The sequence below is a fragment of the Orcinus orca genome, chromosome 5, assembly GCF_937001465.1.
Source record: "Orcinus orca chromosome 5, mOrcOrc1.1, whole genome shotgun sequence".
Classification (NCBI taxonomy): Eukaryota; Metazoa; Chordata; class Mammalia; order Artiodactyla; family Delphinidae; genus Orcinus; species Orcinus orca.
Window position 1 is genome coordinate 81,717,736 of NC_064563.1, and position 17,339 is coordinate 81,735,074.

Below are 17,339 nucleotides of genomic sequence, written 5' to 3' on the forward strand. Positions count from 1 at the left end.
AAGCATTGTGAAGTGAGGCGATGACTCAGAAGGGATGGAGCCAGTGGGAGAGACATCAGGCTTACAGTGAAAGGATTACCTTTAGACAGAAAAGGAAAAGGAAGCCTGCCCTCTGAAGACAGAGAGGAAGTTGTTAACACCTGGAAGATGATTAAAGTGTCAGGGAAGGAGCTGAGGGAGCGAGCTCACACCAGCCTGTCTCGATTTCAGCACATCAAAATTCTAGATGCAAAAGGCAGCTTCGAGAACGATGCCAGTGATTCTTGAGCTTCCGAGACCACAGCCCACCTCCCCAACCTGCTCCTACTTTCCAGTGAGAGTTAACAGAGGACCAGAGAGGAGAAAAATGAAAATGACACCAAAGTTTAGTAATCCTTGGTAATTCACTTAGTACTAGTAAACAACCTACAGTAGAACTTAAAGAAGGAAGTTATTGACACTGAATCTTATTTGTTTTCCATGGGAACTGGAGCGACAACTTCCATCCCTAGATTGGTTGTTGACCCTCCTCCCCACAGAACCCCTAGGCGCACCCTGCAGTGGGCTATAGGCCACACGGAGAATCTCTGATCTATGCCACCCACCTCCCCATCCCCTCAGCTGAGGGAAGTGAGGCCTAGAGAGACTTTTCCACAGTTACACACAGCTTGTTAGTGATGAGCCCTGGACTAGACCTAGGTCTCTTGATTCCATGTCCAGGGCTAGTTCCTCTTCCTCAGCAAAGACATGTCATTAGCTGAAAGTTCATAGGGAGGGGAAGACATGAGAAGTTTAAACTGCTGCTCTGGAGGAGGGAAGTAGGGTCGCTAGATCAGTCAAGGAGATGTACGCACATTGCGAGAAGGGCTATATGAGGTCAGTTGCCTGACTGTGCAGCCAGTGTGGGCCCAGGAAGCATTGACTGGTGGTTTCCTAAAGCTGAAATGGCAAAAATTCAAGGGGCATGAGATTCTAGGATGCTCCTGAGGATGTCAGTGGAAGGACTGCCAGTCAATTTGGTATACTGTGTATACTGCCAGTATATGTATAAAAAAAAGGAATGTGTGACCATGGGTCAGAGAGGGCGAAGAACACACTGTAAGGGCAGGGAGGGGGTGGTAAGGAATAGTAAGAAGTTGGAGGTCCTCAGGGGCACCATGGGTGATGCACACAGAGGATGCTGGCTGCAGGTCTCTGCAGGAGGGGAGGTGTTGAGTGTTATTTCTGCCACAAAAGGGTCTTCTTAAAGAACATGCCCTGGGCTTTCCTCAGAAATGAGGATGAATATGCTTTTGGTGGTCTAGTCTCCAAATGTGTACTTTTTGTCTTCTATGAGATCTAAGGTAAAAGAAGCGACTTATTTTAACAGTAACAGTGAGAGCCATGAGCTATTAGGCGTTTCATGTGCATTACCTCATTTAACTTCAACAACTTTGTGAAGTAGGTATTATTATCCCCAGCTCAGATATGAGGAGATTGGGCTCAGACACTCTGGAAACTCACTCAAACTTACACAGCTAATACATGCTGGGATTCAAGTTGAAGTCCACGTGACCCTCAAAGCCTGTGTTTAACCTATCCCTGAGGACCATAATTCTCAGAATGTTGTTGAGAATCCACAATAGTCAACTCCAGTTCGACTCCCTGCATTAAAATCAGAGAGCTTGTTGAAAACATGGATTTTCTTACCTTGTATTAGACTGAAGGTCAGTCTGCGAGCAGGGTCCGGGAGTCTGTATATATAACTAGCACGTTAAAGGTGACCAAGGCAGACTTTATACCACTGAGGTTCAGAGATAACTTATTAGGAGTCTTGAAGCTTTGTTCATTTCTCCATGTTTCTTATTTTATTGCCTGATTCCCCATTAGGTGAGCAATACAAACACCTGATAGCCTAGACTTCCCCATGGAGCTGTTTCCAGGGACAGGAGGGCAAGGGAGAAGCTCAGAGGCTGTATTTTTCCACTCCCATCTCATCAGTTCCAGTGCATCAGGGAAGGGAGGGACCCTGGGAAAAAGTTTGTGGCAGCTAAGAAGGGAGCAGGTGTGTTAATCTTGGGAATATGTAAAAATCTGACAGGAAAGCGCATGGAGGATCTGGAAGGGTCTCTAGGGAGTCATCTCTGCAGGGGGTCCCATTAATTAAAAAGTCATTTGGGGAGCAAGGAGTTAAGCCCAAGTCTCCTTTTCCCTCCTATTGAATTGGAGGAGTTGAAGAAGGAAGTGGCCCAAAGGGGGAATGGTATCATCTGGAGGAAACCAAGATTCAGTCAGAGGGGCAGGGGGTGGGTAGGGTTGTTCCCAATGGAATCAGATGTCCCCAGGCCTTGGAAGCAGAGGTTAGTCTGAAGTGGGTTTTGAATGGTGTGGTGCTGAGTGGAGAGAAATAAAGTGAGGCACTACCACTAGAGAAGGGTTTTTTTTGTTTTTAGGTTTGTTTTTTTTTTTGCTTTATCACATAAATAAAGGAGTCTGGGGACTCTGTGGTTTGGCAGAAAGAGTACAGGCTTGAGTGGCAGACAGACACCGGGTCACATGCTGCCTCTGCCAGTCACCAGCTGTGGGACATTGGGCTGGGAAGGTAACCTCTGTAAGCCTAACTTCCTCATCTGATTCTCATATTAAGAGATTCCTCTGAGGATTAGTTAGCTCATGTAAAGTGACTGGCGCATATTAAGGAGGGCATTGTGTGTGCTGAAGATATCGTGTATAGGGAGCTGGGGGAGGCACCTATTAGCAAGAGGGAGAGGAAAGTGCTGAGCAAGTGAACCTATCTTTAGAGGGTCTGGAGTGCTGTCCTTTGGCATGAAGATGTGGCAGCTGGGTGAGCTGCTCTAAGTTTGCATCTGATTTCCTCCATGCTGGGCTGTGACTCACCATCAGGGCTGGGGCTCCAAACATTTTGGGGGGCTTGGCCGAAACCACTTCCTATTGTGCTGGAAGTTGGTTTCATACTAGAGCCATTGGGTAGCCTTCCTGATGGCCCTTTAGCTGCTGGCCTCAGCAAATCTCCCAACCTATGCAGCTGGGTCCAGAATGTCTGTCTTCTACCTCTTCCTACTGTGGTTAAGAGGAAGCCTCTGGCAGAGCCCTGCTGCTTTAGGGGTGGCCACTGGGCTTGGGAAACCCAGGAGGAGGTAAGAGTGCCAGGCTGGCAGGCACTTCCTGCACTTAAGCACACAAGTACATTTCCTACATGCATGGATAGACAGGGAGCTTGGGAGACATGTGCACTTGGTCACAATTACCTCAAAATAGAAATTCATGAACAAAAACAACTAGATGCGTTTGTTTTTAATTTGTACTTGCTGTGGGTTGTGTGCTCAGACCAGCTGCACCTAAGGGACTGGAGAAACATTTCTATGGATCCCTTGTGCTGCTTTTTTCTATTATTTTCTTTGCCCTGAAAGGAAATGGTATTTCCCTTCTCCCTTCTCTGCCTCTACCCCACCCATTAGAGATTCCCCCTACTTAGGGAAAACCCCAATACTTAATAAAGTGAGGAGAAGAGTAGAAAGGATCCACTTCAACTTTTTTGCATTCTCTGCCTTCTTCCCCCTGGTTTTCTCCCACCCAGGGCTGGCATTACCAGCTAGAAACGTTCTTCAGTCCCTCTCCCTTTACCAGTAATTCTGCCCATTGACCTCAGCACCTGCGTCCTCTTTTTCCACTCTGAGCAGGCAGTCCTCCCAAGCAGCCCCTGACTAACAGCCTCCTCTGAGCCCTTTGCATCTGTACCTTCTATATTTGGCCTATGGCCTGAAATTTCATTGCCTGCTAATACCTATGCATCTACCTATACATTTTAGGTGACCTTGGAAATGGGCAGAACATTGAAACGTTTTCAAGACTGGGAAGTCAGGTTTTAAGATTATATTTCCTAGTGTGCAGGAGTTGCAGTGTTGGCTAGGGAATTTATTCCCAGCTCCTTGCCAAAGGAATAGTTGATTCACTACTTCCCTTACTCCCATGCGAGAGAGGTCACAATAAACTTCGAAGAGAGAAAGTGGCCTCTTGGCAAGGCTGCTAGGTGGAGAGAAGTGAAGTGGGAGGTGTGGGCCTTGCCCTGGCTGAGGGTCTGCATTTCTCCTTTTCCCCCTGCAGCCATGGCCCACCAACGCAACATGAAGCAGGCTCAGGCCCTAGGCCCTCAGATGATCGAAAAACCCCTGTACTGGGGGGCGGACAGGAGCTCCCAGTTTTCATCTTATCCAATGAATCCACTGCTGCAGCGAGGTAAACCTTGCCAGAGATTTGGGGTGGGAGAGGGTAAAGGGCAAGGGTAGGAGCATGGGCTGCATTGGGGCCTTCATGACCAATATGGTGGACATCTTTACGACTGAGGATGGGAGGGGGTAGATGCATGCTAATAAGGTGGCACTTCGGTGCCCTGATTCTGAGGAGTGTGTTTTGGATCAGCAGTTCTGCATGTTCTTTTCCTTATTTTCAATCAGATTTGTCCCTGCGATCCAGCCTCCCAGAGATGACCACCGCTCACCCTCCCATCACCAACGGTGTCCTAGAGTATTTGGAGAAAGAGCTGCGGAACCTCAACCCAGCCCAGCCTCTGCCGGCTGACCTCCAAGGCAGATCTGGCCATCCCCGCAGCATGCTGTCCTCCCTGGGCTCTGAGGTCGTGGAACGCAGAATCATCCACCTGCCCCCGCTGGTCAGAGACCTGCCGTCTCTGCGGAGGACCAGCAACTCCTCCCACCAGCAGTGGCTCCCCCCGCCTCCCCCCGGACCCTGGGATCTGAGGGAGGGGAGAAGGCAGCACCGCTACTCTGATTTCCAGCAGGAGCACCGGGACCGGGAGCCTCAGCGCTGGGCGCTGGAGCAAAGGGAGCTGGGCCGACTGCGGAGCGGAAGGCACCGCGGCTCCAGGCAGCGCGGGTCACCCATGCCCTGGTCAGACAGGGACAGCCTCAGCGACGGCCCCTCGTCCAGCGAGGCCCGCTGGCCGCCCAACCGCCCCCGTCTCCGGAGCCGCTTCCCAGAGAGAGCCCGCGGGCCCAGCCCCCGGGGCAGCGCTCAGGGACACCAGAGGCGCCGGCACCGCAGCTACTCCCCTCCCCTGCCCTCCGGCCTCAGTTCCTGGAGCTCCGAGGAGGAGGAGGAGGAGGAGGAGGAGAAGGAGAGGCAGCCCCGGAATTGGGGGCCCCGCCGCCGCCGCCGCCGCCGCTCGCGCTCCCCAAACTGGCCTGAGGAGAAGCCACCCAGTTACCGCTCGCTGGATGTCACCCCAGGCAAGGATGGCAGGAAAAAAGGGAGTGTGGAGAGGCGCTCGGTGAGCCTGGGGCTTCCTGCTGAGGGTCGGGCGCGGGCAGAAGGGACCCTTCAGCCAGGCTGACACGGGCCACCTCACCTGCCGCCGCGGAGGGTCCCTCATCTCTGTTTTGCCCCGCTGGCCCTCTGGGCGTGGTGAGACCCCTCTTGCAGAGCTGGACGGGACCAGTGAGTGCCAAGAGCAGGGGAGGGACTCTGGGCGTGATGCTTAAGAGGGCCTTCTCACTCTCAGTCTGGCTCCAGCCCTCATCACAGTCCCGTGAGGCCAGTCGGGCCGGGTCCCCCCATTTCACGGGTGAGGAAACGAAGCTCAAAATAATTAAGCGCTTTGTGAGTAGTGGAGCTAGAACTCCAGCACAGGCTTCCACCAGCCAAGGCTTTACTTCCTGTCATAGCTGCCTTGCTTTACTTAGCAACAATTTCCATACCCCAAATTAGAACCGTGGGCCTGACAGGACGTTTGTGCCACTTCTGGGTGCTGCAAGTCAGTGTGCAAGGGCCTGAGACCCACCCCCAACCCCTCCGGAAAGCATCGTTAAAGTGATTTAGGGAAACAAAAACAAAACAAAACAAAACAAAACCCCCCAAAACCCTGATATCCCAAATATGGGTAGAAACTTTAGGACTCTGTGAACAGGCAAGGTGCCAATGGAAAGGGGCACAAAGGGGGATGCAGGCTCTTTAAGCCTCTGAATATAGACCTTTTTTCTCCTTTAAGATGCGACTTTAAAATATCATCTTATAATTAATATACCCCTATGATAGTATTCCTTCTGTGTTGTCACTTTGCAAAGTTATGCTGGCTGTTGCTCAGAAATATTCATGAACTGCCTCAGAACCAACCTACAGGCTAGCCACAAAAATCTATTTCTCTATTCGACTAAAATCCTTTTTCCGTTTTGCTTCTGTTGAGATAAAGGGATACGTAGTCAGTTGTGAGGGAAGTTCCCAGAGTAGAGGGATATTAGAGGAACAAGAATTTTAATCTCTCATGCACTTTGAAGGATACAACTCTCGTTTGGAAATGCAAATTCTGCTGTGACTTGTTTTAAAACCAATCATCTGCATAGTGTGTACAAAGAAACAGGCACCTTATGAGAGCCCCAGTGCTGGCCTTTCTAGGGAAGAACCTTGGCGAAAGAGTGATTTGTGAGGAAGGTAGCAAAAGCCCACAGGCATTTCTGAAATAATCAATGGCAATTATATTCTCACAGATGTCCCACGAGAGAGGCAAAGACCAGTAATAATGAAACTTAGTAGTATCCTTACTAAGTGGTACTGAGCTATGGACATTTATGCAACATCTCATTTAATCCTTTCAACACCCTGTGAGGTTTGTACTATTATGTTCATTTTACGGTGGATACAACTCTTTCTTCCATGTTACCAGTAAGAAAATTACACCCTGAAAGAAAATACAGAATCAATCAGAGCCAGGACAACCACTGTTACTTTGGTCATACGGTTACTAGACAGTCTCTTATCTTCATTTTAACAGAAAAATGTAATTTAAAAGTCAGCTTTTGGCTTCAAATCCAAACCCTATTTTTTTTTTAAGTTAAACTTTTTCTTTATTTTCTTCTAAATTATATGGTTTCTTTTAAGTGAGAGAATGGTGAAGGGAGCACCAGTTATGTTTTGGATACCAGAATAAGCCCTTTCCAAGCCTTATTTCATTTAATCCTTGCGATAGCCCTGTGAGGCTCAGTGAGGTTAAGTAACATGCTCAAGGTCACACAGCCAATAGGGAGTGAAGCCAGAATTTGAACAAAGCCCTCTGACTCAAGACTATGCCCTTTTCAATAACTCATGCTGCCTAATTAGAAGAGAATTGTGTGGGGCAATGATGTTTTCTTGTGACTTTATTTCTTATCATCAAGATGTACACACAAATAATTCTATCACAAGCAAACCAAATTTTCGATTGTAAAGTTGCTTGTGAGAGGCAAAGTCGCTCAAGATAATTGTAAAGGACTTCATTGTTTTGGATTTCTCTGAGCTTATCTCCAAAATAGTTATCACTTTACTTTATCACATTCAACTATCCACTCAAACTCTGAGTGACCAGAGGCCCAAGACCAAAGCTTGATTTGGAAGGTTGATTCGTTTGAAGGGCACCGTGTTTTGTTTATTTTGTTTGTAACTTGAAATTTGAATGCTTTTAGTGGGCCCCAAATCTCTCTTCGCTCCTCTCCTTGGCAGGGCCGGATGCTTTCCACACACCTTCTAGCCTCTGAAGTCTTTGGAGCTTGCAGCTAACTTTAGAAGTTATGGTACAATTGGGCCACTAGATGGTGATCTTTGATTATATATAACTTGAGTTTCTTAAATTGAGCTGATAAGATGTATGACTATTTTCTTAAATCAAGCTTTCAACAGTTACAGCTTTACCATAACTTTTTACAAAATACTTATTAAAAATACTTTATTAAATATTCAGAGTAATATGAATTAATCAAAAAATCTTTTGGCTCAAATGGAGTGTCTCTCTAGAGTAATGTTTAACAAGTAGATACCAACAGGCAAGGCCTTGCATGTAAATGATCTCATGGGAACTGAACTACGTAAGGAGTACTGTCTGCACAGTGCCCATGAGAAAAGGGAAGTTATGTTGAGGTATCTTCCATTTGACTCCAGAACCAGGACTCCAGCCAAGATCTCATTGTGTGTCTGGTGGTCTTTTCACTCCACCAAAAGTCAACAGTCTCAGAAATATAAGCAGCAGTAATATCAAGCTTTAAACTCCAGGGGTTTCAGACTGAGTGGCCCCTCTGTTTCTGGTATCCTTCAAATCGATCATCTTTCTTTCCAGTCTTGCTCTGTCAGGAAGGGCTTCCCAAGGCATTGCTGATTTGTTCCAATCTTGGCCTGTACACACCTGTTCTAATGCAAGAGAAAGTTACTGCATTCTTTCCTCTCCAAGCTAAACTCAAACTTGCTGTAGAGAATCCAAGATTTTTTTCTTTTTTCTTGACTCTTCGATTTAATTAAAAACATTTTAGATTATGGTACTTTCTTCTACTTTCAGTAAAATGTCTATTCTTTGATAATGTCTTTTCTTTAGAAAACCCTGTACAACTTCCTTTGGCTCCATTTTGTTGCTTTCCTTTGTCAGAGAGCATTCATCCCACAGCATTTTTGTTCCAAGAAAAATTTTTTTTATTGAAGTATAGTTGGTCTACAATGTTTCAGGTGTACAGCAAAGTGATTCAGTTTTATATATATATTATTTTTCAGACTCTTTCCTGTTATAGATTATTACAAGATATTGAATATAGTTCCCTGTGCTATACAGGAGGTCCTTGTTGTTTATCTACTTTATATATAGTAGTGTGTATGTGTTAATCCCAAGTTCCTACTTTATCCCCCGCCCCTTTCCCTTTGATAACCATAAGTTTGTTTTCTATGACTGTGAGTCTATTTCTGTTTTGTAAATAAGCCCATTTGTGTCATTTTTTAATCCTACATATAAGTGATATTATATGATATCTGTGTTTCTGTGTCTGACTTACTTCACTTTACTTCACTTCGTATGATAATCTCTAGGTCCATCCATTTGTTGCTACAAATGACATTATTTCATTCTTTTTATGGCTGAGTAATAGTCCATTGTATATATATACCACATCTTTTTTAAAAAAAATTTATTGGACTTCCCTGATGGTCCAGTGGTTAAGACTTCATGCTTCCACTGCAGGGGGCATGGGTTTGATCCCTGGTTGGGGAACTAAGATCCCACATGCTGCGTGATGTGGCCAAAAAAAAGAAAAAAATTATTGAAATATAGTTGATTTACAATGTGTATTAGTTTCAGCAAAGTGATTCAGTTTTATATATATTATTTGTGTATATATGTGTGTATATATATATTTGTATATATATTCTTTTTTAGATTCTTTTCCATTATAGGTTATTACAAGATATTGAGTATAGTTAGTTCCCTGCGCTATATAGTAGGTCCTTGTTGGTTATCTGTTTTATAAATATATAGTAGCATATTTTAATCCCAAACTCCTAACTTATTCCTCCCCCACCTTTTCCCCTTTAGTAGCCATAAAGTTTGTTTTCTATGTCTATGCATATATACCACATCTTCTTTATCCATTCATCTGTCGCTGGACATTTAGGCTGCTTCCATGTCTTGGCTGTTGTAAATAGTGCCACTATGAACATTGGGGTGCATGTTTCTTTTCAAATTAGAGTTTGCTTCTTTTCCAGATATATGCCCAGGAGTGGGATTGCTGGATTATATGGTAACTCTATTTTTAGTTTCTTAAGGAAACTTCATACTGTTTCCATAGTGACTGTACCAGTTTACATTCCCACCAACAGTGTAGGAGGGTTCTTTTTTCTCCACACCCTCTCTAGTATTTATCATTTGTAGACCTTTTGATGATGGCCATTCTGACTGATGTGAGATGATACCTCATTGTAGTTTTGATTTGCATTTCTCTAATAATTAGTGATGTTGAGCATCCTTTCATGTGCCTGTTGGCCATCTGTGTGTCATCTTTGGAGAAATGTCTAATTAGGTCTTCTGTCAATTTTTTGATTGGGTTATTGGGGTTTTTTTTAATTGAGATGTATAAGCTGTTTGTATATTTTGGAAATTAATCCCTTGTTGGTCCCATCGCCTGCAAATATTTCTCTCCCATTCTGTAGGTTGTCTTTTCATTTGGTTTATGGTTTCCTTTGCTGTGCAAAAGCTTTTAAGTTATTTAGGTCCCATTTGTTTATTTTTGCTTTTGTTTCCATTACTCTAGGAGGCAGATCCAAAAAAAAATTGCTGCAATTTATGTCAAAGAGTGTTCCACTTATGTTTTCCTCTAGGAGTTTTATAGTATCCAGTCTTACATTTAGTTTGCTTTTGTATATGGTGTTAGAGAATTTTCTAATTTCATTCTTTTACAGGTAGCTGTCCAGTTTTCCTATCACCACTTGCTGAAGAGACTGTCTGTTCTCCACTGTATATTCTTGCCTCCTTTGTTGTAGATTAATTGACCGTAAGTGCATGGGTTTATTTCCGGGCTTTCAGTCCTGTTCCATGGAAGTATGTGTCTGATTTTGTGCCAGTACCATATTGTTTTGATTAGTGTAGCTTTATAGTATAGTCTGAAGCCAGGGAGTGTGATTGCTCCAGCTCCGTTCTTCTTTCTCAAGATTTGTTTAGCTATTCAAGGTCTTTTGTGTTTTCATACAGATTAAAAATCTTTTGTTCTAGTTCTGTGAAAAATGTCATTGGTAATTTGATAGGGGTTGCATTGAATCTGTAGATTGCCTTGGGTAGTATGGTCATTTTAACAATACTGATTCTTCCAATCCAGGAATATGGTATATCTTTCCATCTGTTTGTGTCATCCTCAATTTCTTTCATCAGCGCCTTATAGTTTTCAGAGTACAGGTCTTTTGCCCCCTTAAGGTAGGTTTATTCCTAGGTATTTTTTTTAATGGTATTGTTTCCTTAATTTCTCTTCTGATATTTTGTTGTTAGTGTACAGAAATGCAACAGATTTCTATACGTTAATTTTGTATCCTGCAACTTTACGGAATTCATTGATGAGCTCTAGTAGTTTTCTGGTAGTGTCTTTAGAGTTTTCTATGTATAGTATCATGTCATCTGCAAACAGTGACAGTTCTACTACTTCCTTTCCCATCTGGATTCCTTTTATTTCTTTTTCTTCTCTGATTGCAGTGGCTGTGACTTCCACTTCAACTGTGTTGAATAAAAGTGGCAAGAGTGGGCATCCTTGTCTTGTACCTGATCTTAGAGGGAATGCTTTCAGCTTTTCACCATTGAGTATGATGTTAGCTGTGGGTTTGTCATAAATGGCCTTAATTATGTTGAGATATGTTCCCTTTATGCCCACTTTCTGGAGAGGTTTTATCATAAATGGATGTTGAATTGTATCAAAAGCCTTTTCTGCTTCAATTGAGATGATTGTATCATATGGTTTTTATTCTTCAATTTGTTAATGTGGTGTATCACACTGATTGATTTGCGGATATTGAAAAATCTTTGCATACCTGGGATAAATCCCACTTGATCATGGTAAATTACCCTTTTAATGTATTGTTGGATTTGATTTGCTAGTATTTTTATTTATTTATTTATTTATTTATGGCTGCGTTGGGTCTTTGTTACTGTGCATGGGCTTTCTCTAGTTGTGGTGAGCGGGGGCTACTCTTTGTTGTGGTGTGTGGGCTTCTCATTGCAGTGGCTTCTCTTGTTGCAGAGCACAGGCTCTAGGCACACGGGCTTCAGTAGTTGTGGTTCACGGGCTCTAGAGCACAGGCTCAGTAGTAGTGGCACATGGGCTTAGTTGCTCCACAGCGTGTGGATCTTCCCAGACCAGGGCTTGAACCCGTGTCTCCTGCATTGGCAGGTGGATTCTTAACCAGTGCGCCACCAGGGAAGCCCGATTTACTAGTATTTTGTTGAGGATTTTTTCATCTGTGTTCATCAGTGATATTGGTCTATAATTTTCTTTTTTGTGTGATATCTTTGTCTGGTTTTGGTATCAGGGTGATGGTGGCCTCAAAGAATGGGTTCAGAAGTGTTTCTTCCTCTGCAGTTTTTTAGAATAGTTTCAGAAGGATAGGTGTTAACACTTCTCTAAATGTTTGGTAGAATTCATCTGTGAAGCTATCTTGTCCTGGACTTTTGTTTTTGGGGAGGTTTTAAATTACCGATTCAGTTTCCTTACTGGTAATTTCTTTGTATTTTCTGTTTCTTCCTGGTTCAGTCTAGGGAGATTGTACTTCCTAAGAATTTGTCCATTTCTCCTAGGCTGTCCATTTTATTGGCATAGAGTTGCTCGTAGCATTCTCTTATGATCCTGGATAAGTCTGAGTAAAGGCTTATCAATTTTGTTTATCTTTTCCAAGAACGAGCTTTTAGCTTCATTGGTCTTTTCTATTGTTTTTGTGGGTTTTTTTGGTCTCTATTTCATTTATTTTTGCTCTGAACTTTGTGATTTCTTTCCTTCTACTAACTTTGGGTTTTGTGTGTTCTTCTTTCTCTAGTTGCTTTAAGTATAAGGTTAGGTTGTTTATTTGAGATTTTTCTTGTTTCTGAGGTAAGCTTGTATTGCTATAAACATCCCTCTTAGAACTGCTTTTGCTGAGTCCCATAGGTTTTGGATCATTGTGCTTTCATTTTCATTTGTCTCTAGGTATTTTTAAAATTTCCTCTTTGATTTCTTCAGTGATCCATTAGTAGCATATTGTTTAGCCTCCACATGTTTGTGTTTTTTGCAGTTTTTTTTCTTGTAGTTGATTTCTAGTCTCATAGGGTTGTGGTCAGAAAAGATGCTTGATAAGATTTCAATTTTCTTAAATTTACCAAGGCTTGTTTTGTGGCCTAGCATGTGATCTATCCTGGAGAATGTTCCATGTGCACTTGAATGTGTAACCTGCTGCTTTTGGATGGAATGCTCTATAAATATCAGTTGAGTCCGTTTGGTCTAATGTGTTATTTAAGACCTGCGTTTCCTTACTAATTTCTGTCTGGATTATCTGTCCATTGATGTAAGTGGGGTCTTAAAGTCCCCCACTATTATTATGTTACTGTCAGTTTCTCCTTTTATGTCTGTTAACATTTGCCTTATATATTGAAGTGATCCTATGTTGGGTGCATATATATTTACAATTTCTTTATCTTCTTCTTGGATTGATCCTTTGATCATTATCTAGTGTCCTTGTCTTTTATAAGGACAAGGACACTTGTCAGTGTCTTTATATATATATATATATAAATATATATATATATATATATATAAAAAACATCTTTATTGGAGTATAATTGCTTTACAATGGTGTGTTAGTTTCTGCTTTATAACAAAGTGAATCAGTTATACATATACATATGTCTCCATATCTCTTCCCTCTTGCATCTCCCTCCCTCCCACCCTCCCTATCCCACCCCTTTAGGTGGTCACAAAGCACCGAGCTGATCTCCCTGTGCTATGTGGCTGCTTCCCACTAGCTATCTATTTTACATTTGGTAGTGTCTATATGTCCATGCCACTCTCTCACTTCATCCCAGCTTACCCTTCCCCCTCCCCATATCCTCAAGTCCATTCTCTAGTAGGTCTGCATCTTTATTCCCATCTTGCCCCTAGGTTCTTCATGACCATTTTATTTTTTTTTTAGATTCCATATATATGTGTTAGCATACGGTATTTATTTTTCTCTTTCTGACTTACTTCACTCTGAATGACAGTCTCTAGGTCCATCCACCTCACTACAAATAACTCAGTTTCGTTCCTTTTTATGGCTGAGTAGTATTCCATTGTACGTATGTGCCACATCTTCTTTATCCATTCGTCTGTTGATGGACACTTAGGTTGCTTCCATGTCCTGGCTATTGTAAATAGAGCTGCAATGAACATTTTAGTACATGACTCTCTTTGAATTATGGTTTTCTCAGGGTATATGCCCAGTAGTAGTATTGCTGGGTCATATGGTAGTTCTATTTTTAGTTTTTTAAGGAACCTCCATACCGTTCTCCATAGTGGCTGTATCAGTTTACATTCCCACCAACAGTGCAAGAGGGCTCCCTTTTCTCCACACCCTTTCCAGCATTTATTGTTTGTAGATTTTTTCATGATGGCCATTCTGACTGGTGTGAGGTGATACCTCATTGTAGTTTTGATTTGCATTTTTCTGATGATTAATGATGTTGAGCATTCTTTCATGTGTTTGTTGGCAATCTGTATATCTTCTTTGGAGAAATGTCTAGGTCTTCTGCCCATTTTTGGACTGGGTTGTTTGTTTTTTTGACATTGAGCTACATGAGCTGCTTGTAAATTTTGGAGATTAATCCTCTGTCAGTTGCTTCATTTGCAAATATTTTCTCCCATTCTGAGGGTTGTCTTTTCATTGTTTATGGTTTCCTTTGCTGTGCAAAAGCTTTTAAGTTTCATTAGGTCCCATTTTTTAAGTTTCGTTTTTATTTCCATTTCTCTAGGAGGTGGGTCAAAAAGGATCTTGCTGTGATTTATGTCATAGAGTGTTCTATGTTTTCCTCTAAGAGTTTGATGGTGTCTGGCCTTACATTTAGGTCTTTAATCCATTTTGAGTTTATTTTTGTGTATGGTGTTAGGGAGTGTTCTAATTTCATTCTTTTACATGTAGCTGTCCAGTTTTCCCAGCACCACTTATTGAAGAGGCTGTCTTTTCTCCACTGTATATTCTTGCCTCCTTTATCAAAGATAAGGTGACCATATGTGTGTGGGTTTATCTCTGGGCTTTCTATCCTGTTCCATTGATCTATATTTCTGTTTCTGTGCCAGTGTCTTTATATTTTAAACTCTATTTTGTCTGATATAAGTATTGCTACTCTAGGTTTCTTTTGACTTCCATTTGCATGGAATACATTTTTCCATCCCCTCACTTTCAGTCTGTAGATCTGAACTGAATCTCCTGTAGGCAGCATATATATGGGTCTTGTTTTTGTATTCATTCAGCCAGTCTATGTGTTTTGGTTGGAGCATTTAGTCCATTTACATTTAAGGTAATTACTGATATGTGTTCTTATTGACATTTTGTTAATTGGTTTGGATTTGTTTTTCTGGGTCTTTTTCCTTTTCTTCTTTTGTTCTCTTCTCTTGTGATTTGATGACTACCTTTAGTGTTATGTTTGGACTTCTTTCTCTTTTTTGTGCATATATCTATTATAGATTTTTGGTTTGTGGTTATCATGAGGTTTTTATACAGCAATCTATAAATAAATATTTTTATTTCAGTTATTGTATTCTTCAATTCTGTTTGGTTGTTCTTTATATTTTCTAATTCTTTGTTAAAAATCTCTAACTTCTCACTCTGTGCATCCATTTCCTTCTTGAGTTCCTTGATAATCATTATGAGTATTACTCTAAACTCTTTCTCAGATAGATTGCCTGTCTCCACTTCACTTAGTTCATCTTCTGGGGTTTTATTTTGTTCCTTTGTCTGGAACATATTCCTCTGCCACCTTATTTTGTCCAAGTTGCTATTTGTATTTTTGTGTATATGGTATATTAGTTATGTTTCTAACCTTGGAGCAGTGGCCCTCTGTAGGAGGCGTCCTATGGGTCCCAGCAGTGCATTCCCCTCTTGTTACCCAAGCTGTATTCTCTAGGTGTTCCCCCTAAGAGGGCTGCTTGGGTCCTTCTGTTGAGGCAGGCTATGTGGGCAGTCTGGTAGGCTTGGTTGGCCCCTAGTTTGGTTGGTGTCAGCCCCTGTCTTGTACAGATGCTGCTGGCTGCTGTTTAGTGTGGTCTGGTCATGAGGTGCCTGGTTTTGGGATCCAAGTGGGCTCCCCAGGGCTAGTGCTGGCTCCCTGGTGGGCAAAGTCAGGATCCTGAAGACTCGGGCTGTTGCCCACCCACTAGCAGGTGAAGCCAGATCCTGGGGTTAGTGCCAGACTACTGGTAGGCAGAGCTAGTTCCCAGGTCTTGCTGCAGGGTCCAGGGATCTCAGAGCTTGTTTCAGACCATTGGTGGAAGGGGGGCAGTTCCTGACACAGTTGGGTATGGGGTCTGGGGTGTCCTGAAGTTTGCATTCACATGATAGTGGGCAGGGCCAGGGTCCAGGTGGTCCCAGGGTAGGATCTGGCCTGCATTGCAGGATTGTGGATTTCTTGCTTCTGGTGTCTGCCCCCTGGTGGGTGAGGCTGATCTAGAGGCTTGTGCAGGCTTCCTGGTGGGAGGGGCTGGTACCTGCCCACTGGTGTGTGGAGCTGGGTCTTGGCCCTTTGGTGGGCTGGGCTGTGTCTAGAGGCTTTTGTGGGCTCTGTAGTCTTTAGGCAGCCTGTCTGTGGATGGGTGGGGCTGTGTCCCCGCCAAGTTAGTTGTTTGGCCTGAGATGTCCCAGCACTAGTGCACCTACAGGCTATTGGGTGGCCCAGGTCTTGACTCTAATGAGCCAATATGGCAGCTGCCAGGAGTGTTCATGTGGCTGAATGTTTAATATGTCTGCAACTAGTGTCTGTTTCCCCAGGGTGAGCTGTAGCCACCCCTACCTCTCCAGGAGACTCTCCAAGACCAGCAGGTAGGTCTGGCCCAGGCTCCTATCAAAGTATTGCTTTTGCCTTGCATCCTGGTGAATGGGAGCTTTTGTCTACTCCCTTTAAGAGTGAAGTCTCTATTTCCCCCAGTCCTATGGGGCTCCTGCAATTAAGCCCAGCTGGCCTTCAAAGCCAAATGCTCTGGGGGCTCATCTTCCTGGTGCTGGATCCCCAGGTTGGGGAGCCTGATGTGGGGCTCAGAACTCTCACTCCTGTGGGAGAACCTCTGCAATATAATTATTCTCCAGTTTGTGGTTCACCCACCCAGGGGGTATGGGAATTGATTATATTGCAAGTCTGCCCCTCCTACCTGTCTCATTTTGGTTCCTTCTATATATCTTTAGTTGTAGGAGATCTTTTCCTGTAGGTTTCAGTTTTTTTTTTGTTTTGTTTTTTATTGATGGTGGTTCTGAAGATAGTTGTGATTTTGGTGTGCTCATGAGAGGAGGTGAGCTCAGGGCCTTTCTACTCTGCCATCTTGGCTACAGTCTCCCATCCCACAGCATTTTGATTAGAAACCATGCTCTCAAAACTCACTTTCTTGATAAAATGGAAACACACAATTTTTATAGCAACATGAATATAGTACATACATATACATTTTGAACAGTATGTTTTGAGGCAGATACCTTATCTTGCCATTTCAAACAAGAAAGGTTACATTCATAGATGACGTTGTAGATATTCAAAACTGAAATAAAAATAATCTCCTCCAATACAAAGTTAGAGAAATACGAGAAATTAAAACCATAGTTCTTGAAGCCCTCATAGCGCAAGATGAGAAAGCCAAAAGATCAAGTGGAATAACTTCTGAAGAAAAGCCATCGCTTTTGGTCAGGAAAAGATAATTAGTGATCTGAACAAATAACATCAGAGAAATACCAAGGTGTGAAGCTTAACTTTTTAGATAAGGGCTAAGAACAAATGGTTCAGGAGAATATAAATGGGAAAAGGAAAACTGGGCCATATCTTCATGAATAAATGATAGAGAGAGGGACTGATGAATGGAACAGGGTACCTTGTTTTT

General features: G+C 43.0%; 1 protein-coding gene across 2 annotated transcripts in view; it reads left to right on the forward strand.

Annotated features, from left to right (window-relative positions):
• The window catches only part of ILDR1 (immunoglobulin like domain containing receptor 1), a 42,952-nt gene that overhangs the window by 21,045 nt on the left and 4,568 nt on the right, over positions 1–17,339 (forward strand). Inside the window, exons 6-7 of one of the 2 annotated variants that reach the window (XM_004278554.4) lie at positions 4,084–4,215; positions 4,434–5,266. In XM_004278554.4, coding sequence (XP_004278602.1) covers positions 4,084–4,215; positions 4,434–5,266 — 965 coding nt within the window. The remainder of the gene's footprint in view (positions 1–4,083; positions 4,216–4,433; positions 5,267–17,339) is intronic. The other variant, XM_049710152.1, reaches the window with a different exon arrangement.